This window comes from Hirundo rustica, chromosome 5, assembly GCF_015227805.2.
Source record: "Hirundo rustica isolate bHirRus1 chromosome 5, bHirRus1.pri.v3, whole genome shotgun sequence".
NCBI classification, from domain to species: Eukaryota; Metazoa; Chordata; class Aves; order Passeriformes; family Hirundinidae; genus Hirundo; species Hirundo rustica.
The window spans coordinates 24,575,190-24,590,082 of record NC_053454.1 but is presented as its reverse complement, the minus strand read 5'-3'; the positions used below and the strand labels follow the sequence as shown (position 1 = coordinate 24,590,082).

The following is a 14,893-nucleotide window of genomic DNA, read 5'->3' as shown; positions in this document are numbered from 1 at the left end:
ATTAAAAGTTTTTAGCGTCTAACAGCCCAGCTAATGCGGGCTCCACCAAGGTCTTCATAAATACCTACCTAAGGAGGAATATAGATTATTGACTTGTAATATATGGAACAGTATTTGTTCATTTTGTTCATTTTTCCTCAACGGTTCCTACCCTTCTCTGCCCACTGTTGTTAGCTCTTGTTAAATGCTAGCCCTGATATTGACAGGTTGTGAGGTTTTTTTCCTTCATGTGCATCTGTTCAAATATCAAATTTAGAATCTTAAAAATAGCACTAAGCTCATCCCTGTTGAAGCAAGAGGATATTTTAGGCCTTCTCCAACATGTAAATTCGACAGACTGGAGTTTTCACCAAATATCTTAAAAAGTAAGTAACCTTAACTCCATATTATTTTGGAAAATGAATTTATCTTTTCTGAACTCTGTTATACAGAGCTAACCATACCTGGTTAAGCAATTATTTCGTTGTGTATAGTGACAGCAAAAGAAGTTAAATACTTACTGAAATTGAACTATTGAGGTCCAGGTACCAACTACTGTTTCTTCAAACATGCTCCATGTGAAATTTTCATTGAATGAATGCCTAAGTGGTGAGCAATTCCAAATAAAGACACAGCAAATTTCTATTAATTCATGTTTAAAATGTAAAAATTATTTCTCTTCTGAATTTGGAAAATCTGCACAATTGATCAACAGCTAAGAAAATAATATAAGAGAAATTTCTGCTTTGAACTCCAAGTAAAATAAGGAAATAGGTCTCCAAAGATTAGTCTGATAACAGGAAAAAAATCAGAAAATCTAATTTGCAGCATTTAAAGGTCCCTGATGAAATACTAATCTTTATCACCTTTATCTTACAAAGAGATTTGCAAAGATCTTTCCCATAAGTAGAGTGTGCTTGATAAATATTGGGATAGCTCTAAGAATAACTACGAGGTCCAAAGCAGATTGTGCCAATGGCATCTGGAAAGCTGGAAATGAGGACAAAAGTGAAAAAATTGGGAAATGTTAGGAGAGATGAATATCTCACACGAAAATCTAAGTAAATTGGTCATGGCTATGGTTATCAGTCAGGTTATGTAACTTCTCTGTAGGTTTTAAGGGTTTTAACTACCTTAGTGCTAACCAAGTGGTGAAACACATGCAGCAGGAAGGAAAGATATGCTTTAATATGTTTTCTTTCACCAAGGAATCATCCAATCATCAATCCAATTCAATCATCCAGTATGCTGCCTTTTACCAGTCATGTTGCTAGCCAGTGAGAATGTTTCTCTGCTACCACTGATGTGCCAGCTCTGTCCTTGAACAGAAATCACAGATTTTGTGAACAAATCTGGGGTTTTTTCTATTATTTTATGAGTCAGATTTGCAAAACATAAATAGCTGAAAATAGTAACTGGTTTTCAAATCCAAAATACTTCCTAAAACCTTAATTTCTAAATACTGAGATATGGTTACTATTTTTTTTATTGGAAGTAGGAAAATGAACTGTTTAAAACAAGAGCTTACTTTATAGATATATATCTTCTTTCAAAATTGCATTATTTTTGGTCACAGTAACAAGAAAAGAAGTCTTGTATACCATTTTTAAATTAATATATACTGTCATTGACAGTAACAGCAGATTAATTCCTCTTGTAAGGAATTTGTACTTGCTAAAGAAAGTAAATGGTCTTTTTTTTTTTTTTTTTTTTTTTTTTTTTTGTCACTTCCAAATTATCATGAGCTTCCACAGAAATATTCTCTGGAGCTTTTGGCTTTACAGTTTGCTATTTAATTTAAGTTTAGGACAGTTCAAAACAGATTTTGCTTTGTTGTAAAGGTTATTTATTGATATTTGCAATCATTTTTCCAACCAGAATGTCAAATTTTGAGCAGTTTCACTTCGACTTTTACCAGTCTAATTATACCATAGAGGACCAGGAAGACGGTTGCGACAGCTATGGCTCAGATAGAAACCTCTGTGAAAGCAGAAAGTAAGTAGGGGTGTTGTTTCAGCTTCCCGCTTCAACAGATGGTGGTTCTGGGGCTGTCTTTGCAGCTTGCAGGAAAGAGGTTCAAGACATCATCTAGACTTTCAGAAAGGCAGAACTCTTATAAGTGAATTTTTCTTTCTAAAGGATTTGATTTTGTGCTACTTTTATTAGTATAGGTGTTACAGGTTGTTTACCTGACAGGAGTAACTGAGCTTCGTGTTATTAATGTGAAATTTAGGGTGCATATTGCAGGAAATTCTTTCGGATCCTTCTGAGATTCGAGGAAGAAAATCTAAATGTGTGGTTCTTTCATGAGCACTATGGACGTTTCTGAGAACGTCACCAGGCTGCTGGGCAAAAAAGTCCGAATGCCTGAATCTGGGAATGGGTGTGGTGGGCTACAGGGTTCGGGCAGGCTGGCAGGGAGCCGCAGCGATGGATACTCACAGCGAGGATTGAACTCCAGATTCCCCAAAATGAAAATCGGTGAAGTGTAGGTGGTAGGTGGTGAGTAACTGTAAGATGTTTCTCATTGTACTTAAGAGTTTGGCTGTGTTTTGTTTCTTGTCCTAGGAGCCAGACAGAAAAGCAGCCTGCAGGTGGGGCGTTTGTCCCATCAGACATGCTTCCATCCCCTCCGAGCTACACGGGTCAGATTTTGCAGCCAGCGTACAGTCCCGACGCTCCTTCTCAGCTTGGTTACGTTGACGGATTTGACGAGGAACCTCCTTTGCTAGAAGGTAAAACTGATCACACAGACGACATGCGTGAATCCGGGGCGTGCCCCTAATTTTTCTTTGCCAGCTGGTGGAAGTCCGTAGGGAAGCTGCAGCAGAGCTGCCAAGCCTCGCCGTGTGAGCTTCAGCCAAGGCTGCTGGCCGCCGAGCGTGCCCGTTCCGTTCTCCTGGATGCGCGGGGCCTTGCGGCGCGGAGCACACGCACCGCGCCACCGCGAGATGGCAGCAGAGCAATAGCTTTGCCTTCGCCTTCCCAAAGCGGCTCCCCGCTCCGGTGTTCATCCTGCATGCATATCGGAAAATCCATAATTAATAAAGATGGATAATCATCCTTTTTTGCACATCTAGTAATAGATTTAGTATTCTTCAGATGCTAAATCGTTTGTTTCGGTAGGAAAGGAATTGAGAAAGCTGCTTTCACTTTCAATTAGTTGATCATTTAGCTACATGAGCGATGTCTTTATGATGATTGACCATTCTAATGCTAGTGGCTGATTTTGTCGCTAGTAAAAGACTTGTGCTACACCAGGGAAGCAAAAAAAAAAAAAAGAAAAAGAAAAAGAAATAGAATTTGTCTGTAATTATTTCAGCATAATGTCAAATGAACATATTCAGCCTGCAGCCTGCTAGTTTGGCATACTGGAAGGCAGCTGGAATTTTTACTACTCAAAAGGGACTATTACTGCCTTAAAGCCAGCAAGATCATTCTGTTTGATATAGATAACTGCTAGAGCTCTACCTCTAAGACCTCTAACCATTTAACTCCCCATGTGGTTCACCCTTGGGAAAGGATGTTGTAATTGCTTGTGATGTGCAAAGCTTCAGAGATATTCCTATCTGTGTACCACATAAATCTGACCAGAACCACACATTTTAATGCAGAATAGCTTTTTATATACAAAGTTTTGGCTGAAGTCAAGATGATAGAGAGGAGGAACAAGATTAAGGGTTGGCTTTCCAAACAGATCTAACGCATTGTCAGTCTCAGTGACTCTGGCAGGAAGTCTGAAGCTAACTTTGCCCTTACTGGAGAATCTCAGGGAAGATGATTACTTGTGCAAGCTGAAGTGTTTCTCCAAAAGTTATAAGATAATGCTTTGCCCCAGCAGGGCAGGATTCCCATCACCTTTAATGGGACAGAATTTTTTTCTGTTTCCAAGGGTCTCACGAATTACTATTTAAATGTAAACATTCCCCCCCCCAAAAAAAAAAAAAAAAACCAAACCAACCCTGCCCCCTCCCCCCCCAAAAAACCCCAAACCACACAAATTTATAAAGCCCTGTATAAAGTAGTATGAGCTTACCTTGAAGGGACAAATGTACTTTTAAAGTGCTTTTGGCAGTTCAAGCTTAAGACACGTTTCTTGTCAGATTTTCCAGAATTAAAGCATGTATGTCTGTCCTCAGTATTGTAGAGTATCTTAAATTCTGCAGTTATTGTCAATTAACGTGTTTTTCAACACATCTGAGTTGGTGTGGCATTAGATAAATGTGTTTTAAATATAGGAAAAACAAATATTAACTCAAAAATGATGAGTTCATTTTGCTGCCTAAAATTTGATTTAATAAATTAATATTCCAATTTAGAATGAAAACTGACTCTCAAATATACTGAGTTTATAGCATGGGCATTATGTTCGTACTACCGAATATGTCATGCTACAATATTGTCTTCAGTGAAGCATTTGTTTGTAGTTTTGTGGTATCTTATGGGTTTTTGTAAGAGTGTTGCTTTCCTGTAAGCAATTAATGATATCCTGAAATTTCTTGTTGCAGAACTTGGGATCAATTTTGAGCATATATGGCAAAAAACATTAACAGTTCTAAACCCAATGAAGCCTGCAGATGGCAGCATTATGAATGAGACAGACCTCACTGGACCTATGGTTTTCTGTTTGGCCCTTGGAGCGACATTGCTGATGGTAAGATGTGGTAGAAATCTTCAGGGGTTTCTTTTCTAACAAGCTCATGCCTAGGTGATAATGAGTGTGAAGTTGCAGAAGATGTAGTACTGGCATAAGAAGAGTCATTTGCTGTCAGTTGTTCTGAGATTATGTATTAAAAATTCTTCCTACTTCGTAAGTACCTGCATAAAATTTAAGAGTAATGTAAAGGTGACACAAAACAAGTGATGTATTACTTCCAGTGGAAAGAAGAGAGCACACCATTTATGGTGTGGGATTTAATACGAACAAAAGGACAGATCTGTGCCATAGAGAACCTGGAGAGGCTCTGAACAGGTTTTAACAGAGGAAATAAAAAGGAAAAGCAGGCCAGCTGTGTTTTCCTAACACTCTTGCTACTTGAAATTATCTTCGTTCAATGTTATTTTAGAGAGTGCAGAGACACATAGATTAAAAAAAGTCTTTATACAAGTAGAATAATTGGAGGGAAAAAAGAAATGGAAGCAGTCCTTTTCCCCCCACCCCCTTAAATTTGCAATACCCTCCTATAAATATTGTTAGTAATTTCTTATTTTATATTCTTTGTTCTATATTGTCCGTTTAAAGTATAGTAGCCTGTATTTGACCTCCCTCCTCTTTATGAATATAGCTTTCCTTCAGGAGGAAAGTTTAACAGGGTTGTACAGAGCTCCAAATTCATCCATATATCACTGGCAACAGGGGCTCTCCAGTGTTGCTGAAGCTCTGACTGCCGACAGCAATTCATCAGACAGCGATAAGGTGGGACCATTCTGGGAAGGGCTTTACTGTCCTGCAACTGAGGTGAGAGGAAAGGGGCTCTAATTCACCATTTCCTCTGTGATAAAAAGTGCTGAATCAGAAGATTCTTGAAAGTTCTTACTCAATTTTTAATGTCAGAGCAGTACCTTGAATGTGCAAACTGCAATATAAATGGCAAGTAGTATTATTATTTATGTTCCTATAAAAATAAAAATCTTTTTAAAGGGTGGAAAGGGGCAGAAGGAAAGGGAATAAAAGGAAAAAAAAGGTGGGAAACTAGAGAAGACAGACTGTTTTCCACCTGGAGAAATAAATGTATGAGGGTAGTAGAAAAAGAAAGTTGAATTAATTATAATCAAGAAAATGAGAGGAAAGCTGTAAGAAAGAATGGAAAAAAAAAAATTCCTGTTGATTTTTCTCCCTGAATAGCCAACAGTTATAATGAATAACAAACTATTATTATTGAAATAAATTACTTTAATTATCATACTTTTCTGAGCTATTACACATTTTAGGTGTCATTAGAAAACGAAGTCTTTTCAATGCTCCAATTTTAGGGCAGCAGAACACCTCTGATACAATCCAGAGTTTTTGCTCCATAACTTCACTGCAGTAAGTCTATGGGTTTATCTTAGAAATTCAGGCTACCATTTTATCTCAGATGTATTTTAATACTAACGTGTCTCTTCAGCTGTGTAAACTATGATATCCTTCTGTACTTAAATAAGTATCTTCTGAAAGCACCAGGAACATAATTTGGTTGAGAGCTTGTTTCTAAAAATAAGGTATGCATTTTCTTTAGTTTCAGCTTTTTAACTATGGAAAATTATGCAAAGGTATTCTTCAAAGGATAGCAGTTCTTTCAGAGAAAAAGAGGAAAGGGCTGCTAGCCTGACAGCAGGATTTGTTCTTCCTCATGTTATTGTAAAACAGGGCAGCTCCATTATAGATGGAGAAGCAATGGCACAACAAAATTTCACAGAAGCCCAAGTCTCACCTGCTTTGCATTTTACACTCTCATTTGTATGAAATCAGACTTCCCCATCAGCTTCAGCTAAAGGTAGTAGTACCCACTCCAGGCAGATGCAAACAAGAACGCAAAGTCTGACTTTCTCCTAACCTTGCTCCTTCCACGGGACAAATTTAGCTCTTTCCATTCATCAAAGCCTGTCAGACTAATCAAGCCTGATTCTGGTTTTGCTTACATCTCTGTGAACTGGGAGTATTCCTGTGTGTGTGAGTCAATATATTTACATATGTTAAGTAAGACTAAAATCAGAACCAACATGTTCAGCTGCCTTTTTTTTTCTTTATCCTTGCACCACAAATCCAGCATTTCACCAACTATAGACCTCAGCTAGCTGATGATGCTAGTGCTCCCTTTATCTCTGGCTCAGGATTTTTTTAATCTTAAACTAAGCTAATAAAGAAATGGTGCTGTGTAGAACAGTTAAATACACTGAAACAGTCTAAAATATAGCTTGCTGTTGATGCATCTGTTTTGAGACAGAACTTTACTTACTTGGTGTGTAGCAAAGACTGCCCCAAATCATTGTGGGTGTTAAACTTACTACACATCCTTAATGACTGAACACTGTCTCTAAGTATTGTTAATTTTAGTTGTTCAAGCAATTTTTCCTGATTATTTTATATCACTAATATGCAAATGCCAGCAAAAGAAGTCTGTACTTAAATAGGAAGATTTCTTATGCTGTTATTTCAGGAATAGAATATTTATGGTAGAAGACAGTAATGAGGAAAAGGCCAGGATGCTGGAAGGATATAGGCAACCTGGCTGTACCTGACTTAACCTTGAGAACTGGGACCAGAGGTGAGCTCAGCAGTGAGCCAGGTCAATCTGCAGACAGGATAATGTTGCTGATGTTAAGTCAGGTCTTATTAACTTAGGTTGCCTTTCACATTCATGCACTGCTCTCCAATGAAAGTTGGTGAGTCGCCACCAACCTGCAGCATCAGGACTTTCAAGCTGTGTCATCACTAGCTGAGCCCTTCTCCACAGCGTTGCTTTATGTCTGTCCAGCTCAAATACTGCTGGCATCCAGTGATCTATTTCCACATGCATAGATACAGGAAGAGAGGACAGAGAAGGGTCCTCAAAGCTGATTTCCCCCCGATTTCATTAAAATGTATGGATAAGTAAAGTCAGAGGTCTTCTCAATCCTCCTTAGGCGTCATCAGAGATAAACTAACAAGTATCACAAAACATGATAAAAGCTTCAACAATGTTTCCGCCTAATCCATCACTACAGAATCCAACCATAAGCAACAGCATTATTAGGAAACTATCTATTAGTTTTGAGTCTTATGTGGTTTATCATATGCATTACATATTTTATATAAAATAGTGTGTGTGCAGCATATAGATTGTGTGTGTGTGTGTGTGTGTGTATGTGTATGAACACACTTATGGTTTATGTATGTACAAATACCTTACTATGTGTCAGGAAGGTGAGGCATAGTTGCCCTTCATTTGAGAAATTTACTCCATGATTCTGAGTTAATGGTTACATTCCAGGTCTCAACTTTCTCCTTTACAGGTGCATTTTATCATTAATATTACAAGTTCCAAGAAAAAAAACAAACAGATTTCTGAATTATGAATGTTTTTCTGATGTACGGTTGTAAAAACAACAGTATTGCATAGCAAACATTCAGTATTTAATTTGTTAGAAGCTTGAAGAGAGACAAAAACGTATTTAACAATCTTTTGCGACTGTTTATTTTTGGGAGTGAACAATGCCCTTATGCCTGGAGGTGATCCTTCAAAATGATGGCAGGAGATGAAGGAATTGGTGGTGCTGTGGCCACAGTTGCCTCTTTTACTAGCTTTGGGTATAAATTAGAAAACATCAAGCTCCAGGCTGCCAGGCTGGTACCTTTCATAGAAAATAAATTCAAACAAAGGAATAAAACCCAGAAAGAAAAGAAATCTGGGATTTTTTGTTATTATTTGTTAGAACAAAAAAAGGACACAAGCTGACAGTTACTACTGGGTTTTATGTTGAAATGAACATGTATTGGCCTAAGCACAGAGATTAATTTTTCTCATGGTAGTCAAGGGGAATAACAGTAACATTTGCCCTGAAAACCACCATAATTTAAGCAAATTTTTCCTAACTTTTTTCAGACCTGCTTAAAGCTGAAGGTTTGTAATAAAATGTGAAGCATATCAGGTAACCTGGGTCATCATATTACTTTGGACATTTTTACAGCCCCATATACACTTACTGAAAAGATGTTTCCTGAGCCTATACTGATTTTTAAACATGCTTTCGATAATTTCTTCTTAGTTTGTTGCCAGTTAAACTTTACCAAGTCTCCCAACCAATTCCAGTTGTGTTCAGAGCCCAATGACGGTAAGACTTAGAATCAGCCTTGTGCCTTTAATTAACAACAAGAACATTTTGTCAATTGAAACTTGGAATTATTTTAATTCAAAAATCACCCAAAAGTATCATCTGTGGTTCACAACTGAACCACAGAACATAGGTGAAGCAGAGAGAGTGTCAACAAGAAGAAGTAACAAACCTAAACCTGAATCTGTCTTCTGCTAGCACTTTGTGATCACTGCTCACTTCTGTCACTTCATGCTTCCTCATATTTATTCCAGGCAGGAAAAGTTCATTTTGGCTATGTGTATGGGATGAGTGCCATTGGGTGCCTTGCCATGCACGCCCTGCTGAACCTGATGAGCGTCTCAGGAGTCTCACACGGCTGCGTTGCAAGTGTCCTGGGCTACTGCCTGCTGCCCATGGTCATCCTGTCCTCTTCAGCAGTTGTCTTCTCACTGCAGTAAGTACCAGTATATGGCAACAGAAGTCCTATCAAGAACAGTAAGTCAGACAGCTGGTGTTGTGCAAAATATTTTATAAATTGTCACGTAGTAAATTTTGGCTTCTGAAACTGTATCACCATTTTGTTGGTATGTATAGGAGGAAACAGACAAAACTGGACTGTATTTGAGAGGGCTGGTATATATTCATTTTGATGCCAGTCTTTAATTCTACTGCTTTCCACTTGGGCTGAGAGTGCAGTTGATTTTTGCAGCAGCCTCAGTTGTGATTTTTTATTTTGCAGAGCCAACAGTGGCCAAATTGAGGTATCGATTTTAAAAGCATCTTCTGAACTTCGGGTTTATATAGCTGGTTCTCTCTCTCTTTTTTTTTTTTTCATAGCATCAGGCCTCCCATCTTTATGTTTCCTTTCCAACCGACTTCTGTGGGACAGAATGAAATAGCCAAATAGCCCTTAATAATGTGGAGAATTAAGACAGGTGTTTAAGATATAGTAGACTTGTATATTCTGAGGTATAGCTGTGGTGCAATTGCACCACTGAAAATAACTGCATACTTTGAAAAACCAAATGTGTAGTGACGTATTTATCTGGGCACATGTGGGGGGTTGTTCAGTCATATTCTCTGAATAGGAAACTTTTTGGCAAGCCTCCCATTCCTCCTCGTTCAGTAAGCCCTTTGAGACACAGTGTTTATCTCCCTGTTCACACACAGCAAAGTACAAGCAAGTTCCAGCTCTTGCCTGAAGGCCCTGAGCAGTGCTTTTCCTATTGTTGACATGTTATTAATGATGGTTTCCCTCCTTAGTCTTTTTTGTTCTCTCATATTTTAAACTCTCCAGTCTGCAACATATGGAACCTTGCTGATGATGAACAAGAAAATGCCCATTTTCTTTGGAAAAGCATCATTCTTACATATCTATCTATCTACATATCTATCGATAGATAGATAGATAGATAGATAGATAGATAGATAGATAGATAGATAGATTTTTTTTTTAAGGAAATTATGTGGTGGAATGAAGTTTTGGCAAAATTCTTGTTGCATGTTTCTGTGGAGCTATGATGACTTAACCTGACCATATTCCATGTATTAAAGTGTTTCTGAGCTCTCCTTGATAAGATGGATGATAGTGACACTGAAGAAGCTGTTTATTCTCTGTTCTCCTACACTTTCCATATTTTCTAGATTAACCTGTTTAATAATCCAGCCTAATAAAATGTGCAGATACACAATCATAAGACAGATGGGTTGAATTCCAAACCAGCTGTTACAACTGTGCAGGGTACAGTTTTCTGTACATGGAATCCCCAAGCATACACCACAAAATTTGCTGTGTAAATGCTGTAATTTTGTAAAATGCTGTGAATTTACAGAAAGTACATATTTTGAAAATCTATAAATACTAAAACATGATAGCTTTACAAAACTGAACTGTTATTTTTAAAAGTAATTGATAACATTAAGTACTTATTGACAGGGTTCTGCCATCCTTTCTCATTTGGTATATGAAACTGCTTGAACACAGCAAGTACTACGTTAATTTTTGCAAAAATGCCTTTAAAATTAATGGTAACTTTTAAATCCAACGTACATTCCATTATTTTTAATTTAAAAAAAAAATTAAATGGCAAAAGAAATAGCAATACATTCATGATTTTTAAAAATATTTATTAAAAACATTATTTCAAAGTTCAAAGAAATAATCTGATTTTTTTTTTTTTTTTTTGCCAAAATTATAATGTACTCATCTATGGCAGAGATACATGGTAATCTAATAAGTTTCAATTTTCACAATTAGCTATTTCCCTGTAACAAAATAAAGCAAAATATGGAACATTTGGGGTACTGAATACTTCCAAGGAGAAAACCTTCTTACTCAAACTTGCATAGAACTAGATTTGTTTCTGCCCATCTATGCTGTTATCATGTGTGAGCCCAAGTTTATTAGGCCATCTTTCTGGGAGAAACATCAATAGACTTTCTTCCTGAAGAAAGCATAACAATTCTTTAATATAAAATCACCAAATAGGGTGGTAAAGCTACTTTCTTAACTAAACAGTGAAGGAAATGAATGTAAGCATGAAGAAATTCTTATATCCAGGTAATTCAAAGGACCCATTTGGTGACAGCATCTGCAGGATGTGAGAGAAATAGAAATGGAAAGGGTCCACCCATATGTGTCCCTCCATCTCAATCTCATACCAGTACAGCCCCAGTCCTCTTGGTCACTGTAAGCATGCCGTGCTTTTTGCCCTTCTCCCAGGCTAGGGGATTTGACCCTCATGGACATTCCAGACAAAGCTCTCTGCCAAACCATTCCTTTTAGCAGTAACACATTGTTGGATTGAGGACTGAATTTGTGAGTGCACAGCAGTACCTCTTGATTCTGATGGGACTTTTATGCCACCTTTCCATCCTGTTCTCTGCCAGTCCTGGAACAAACCATGAGAGGTCATTGGACTTCAGTGCAGGGTGGAGCATCCACAGCTCTAAATTGTGCCATGTTGTGATAGCTCCCTAAAGAATCACTATGTTAGCTGAAATTTGTCATTTCACAATATGTTCCTGGTGCATCCCATCACTCTACCGGCATGGGTACCTGCTCGAAGAGCCATCCATACCAGCTCTGAATTTCTGGCTCACTGTCTAGGTGAGCAACTTAGCATCTCTTCTTGGAGGAGAGGCCAGGAACTTGCTTTGTAAAGCCCAGTGGAATTTCCCTAAATGCCACTACATAGGTTTAAAAAACACTTAAACTGAGGATATTAAATCACATAGTCTTTAATGTTTTATTTTTAACTTGTTGAAGTTGCAATGAGGTGCTGAGTCACAGTAAAATCAATATTTTCCTTCCTCCCTCAAAGGCCCCAAGAGCTGACAACACCAAGTTATTGGCCTGGTGACTGGATTGCTAAGAAATCAACCATTTTATGTGATGTGAATGCATTAAGTAAACTAAGTCAATTATGTAAGGACAGCTTTATTCATCATGGTTTAGTTGCAATAATTATATTAGTAGAGATAATTTCTGATAAAAGGACCTACCTGAGTATGTATAAACAGTCTGTTTTTCCCTTCTGCTTCAGTTATGCTGATGCTTTGGAAGAGTGGGGCACCAGTAAGGCCTGCCTTTAGGAAGTGGCAGACGTTTATTCTTTCTCAAAGTCCTTGAGACTGACACAGCAAAAGTGTGTAAAGCAGCTATCTCATTATGTACTTCAGCAGTGTATTATGCACATGATCTCATGCATTTTACAGAAGCAGGCTGCAAGTGGAGTGCAAATAAACCATATGTGAAATATTATTTATTGGCAAGATTTTGTTCCCACAAGGTTTAATAATGAGCCCTCTGTAATCTCCAGGAGTACTTCAGTGGGCTTTTAACTATGGTCCTGTAATCATCAGTTCCCAAGGCCTCCCTGCTCCTGAAAGGGGGCACAGTATAACTTCAAAAGGGCTCAGCTGTCACTAAGAGGTAGGGGGGAAAGTCACAGTCCTTTCAGCGTGCAGAGATGTTGTCGTGTATTATTTGGGTTTATATTGTATTTCATTTTTATATTGGGTTTTGTAATGGTTTCTTCTGTACCCCCCTGTTCCCCTAGAAAATGTATCATCCTGAGGTTTGTCCATGCTCCTTTTCCCCGCCCGTTCTCCCACGCTGGAATGTAACCCAACTCTGTTCCACTCCCACCTTATCCCTGATTGAGTAGTGGCTTGTCCCCGCCTCTAGCCCCTTCCCCCTGGATAAAAGCCCAGACACCAGACAAAAAAATCCCCTTGGCTTGGGGGACAGGGACTGAGACTGGGCTCTGGACCCTGCGGGGGCAGGACCACAGAAGAAAGGCTGAATAAAGCCATGATTCCCCCCGGACCAAGAGGAGACTCTTTCCTTTTGCCATCAACAGGGGGCTGCTCTCTCTAATGGAAAAGGTTCATGGCCGCTCTGGGATCTTTAAGACCCAGAGGGAAAAATCCTTCCAACTGTGGTTTCTCTCTCAAGCTAGCTGAGGCAAAAACGGAGCCGGGGCTCCGAGAGAGAGAGAGAGACACATCACAGAGAAGTATGCCAAGATAAGCAAAATATTTTTCCTTGGTGGCTCTTTTCTTGCTCCTTACTTCGGGCTCAGTGTGCTCCCTTTTTTAAAAGGCCAGTCAAGCTTTTTCCTGGGAGTCCTTTCTGCCCATCCAGCTGGTGTGAGTCTTTCAGAGCCTCTCCTTAGTGTCTAAGGCACACTTAAAATCTGTTCTCTGTGTTACAAAAATGCAACCTCTCCAGATCATCAGGTAGGTCTGTAGTGTTATCTTAGAACCCAACAATTCCTTTGAGATGATTTTGGCTGAAATAGGAACTTGGCTAAATTTAATATTAAAATTTAGCAGCTGCATCTGCTGGAGGCCTAGAAGATTTATTTGTAAACGTACAGTCCTTTTAGCAGTACTTCTGATGAAGCTTTTATCCATGTTGAACATACTACTTTTCAGTTTATGGTTACCATTTTAATTTTCTGTCATGCTTGACTTTCATTACGTCAGTTAGTTCTTGGTTCTTCCACTGGATGATACCTATCAACGACATGCTGCTAGCCATGAACATGAGTTTGGTAAGATTTGATGCTACATTTAATAATAGGTGGACTCTGTCATGTTTCTTTCTTTTTTTTCATTTTCTCCTAGGGGGATCCCAGGAACTGTGTTAGCCCTACTTATTATTGGATGGTGCAGTCTGTCAGCCTCCAAAATTTTTACGTCTGCATTGGCTATGGAAGGACAGCAGCTCCTGATTGCATATCCATGTGCTTTACTTTATGGACTTTTTGCACTTCTAACAGTTTTCTGAGATGTATTTTCGGGTGATATTCTTACAGTCTATTTATGGTTGTTGGAGGGGAAAGGGTTTATTTACTTATTTTCAGATTGCCTAGAGTTGTGTTAAGTTCCATTAACAAAATTAGATTCTATGACTTACTGTTTTTTAACTAATGGCTGATAATGAAGTAAAAAAATCAAGCTAACAGGTAGATGGCCTTAAAATAATGGTGTTTTGACAGTCTTGCAGCTTAAAGAAAAGAAATTGTATTGAGAAGGTAGTAAAAGTGGAAAAAAAAAATAAATAAATTATAATTTAAATAAAAAATCCTGTTCTGAGTATTTATAATACATATGCTAGAGAGTAACTAGAAGGCAATTATGTAAATATTTAATGGACATAGTAAATCAAGTAAAAATGTGTATTTATTTGTTTGTTTTTTTTTAAAAAAAAAAAAAAAAAAGAAAAAAAAAACCAAAAACAGCTCGCCATCTTATATAATTACTAATTAATATCCAGAATATATATGTTTGGGTTTGGGGTTTTTTTGTGACAGAAGACTGAGTGACCCTCTTTTGTGGCATTGAAGAATTGGCCAGGAACAGGCTGGTACAGCAGAGGGAACCTAGGAATGTTGTCTTGTTTTTTTCTTTTTTCTTTTTTTTTAAAGAGATGATGGAGTCTAAAACACCATTGTACTGTTTTTAATGCACAGTAACATTATATTTTAAAATTTTCACTAAACCACTGCCTGCTGTAACTGCAGGAAAGCACCACACAGAGTAAAGGTGACCCCTAAAAATGTGTCCTGAAAGGCAGAACTCTATTTGAACAGGCAAAATAGAAATCTCCATAATTTTATCTGCCCCTCAA

The 14,893-nt window shown here is 38.0% G+C and overlaps 1 protein-coding gene across 2 annotated transcripts; it reads left to right on the top strand.

Moving 5' to 3' along the window:
* Positions 1-277: 277 nt before the first annotated feature.
* YIPF7 (Yip1 domain family member 7) lies at positions 278-14,305 on the top strand. Of its 2 annotated transcripts, XM_040065048.1 has the most exons (6): positions 278-365; positions 1,858-1,974; positions 2,548-2,714; positions 4,488-4,633; positions 9,027-9,208; positions 13,888-14,305. In XM_040065048.1, the coding sequence occupies exons 2-6, from the start codon at positions 1,859-1,861 to the stop codon at positions 14,048-14,050; spliced, it is 774 nt and encodes a 257-aa protein (XP_039920982.1). In that variant the 5' UTR covers positions 278-365; position 1,858; the 3' UTR covers positions 14,051-14,305. The 2 variants fall into 2 exon arrangements, with proteins under 2 accessions (XP_039920982.1, XP_039920983.1); XM_040065049.1 differs by lacking the exon at positions 1,858-1,974 and having other exon boundaries at positions 294-365.
* The last annotated feature ends 588 nt before the right edge of the window (positions 14,306-14,893 follow it).

Bases quoted from the DNA above. Each gene is read 5' to 3' on its own strand.
- YIPF7 (XM_040065048.1), top strand. From the start codon at position 1,859: ATGTCAAATTTTGAGCAGTTTCACTTCGACTTTTACCAGTCTAATTAT. The intron at 2,715-4,487 runs GTAAAACTGATC...TTCTTGTTGCAG, and splicing joins GGAACCTCCTTTGCTAGAAG to AACTTGGGATCAATTTTGAG. The intron at 9,209-13,887 runs GTAAGTACCAGT...ATTTTCTCCTAG, and splicing joins GCAGTTGTCTTCTCACTGCA to GGGGATCCCAGGAACTGTGT.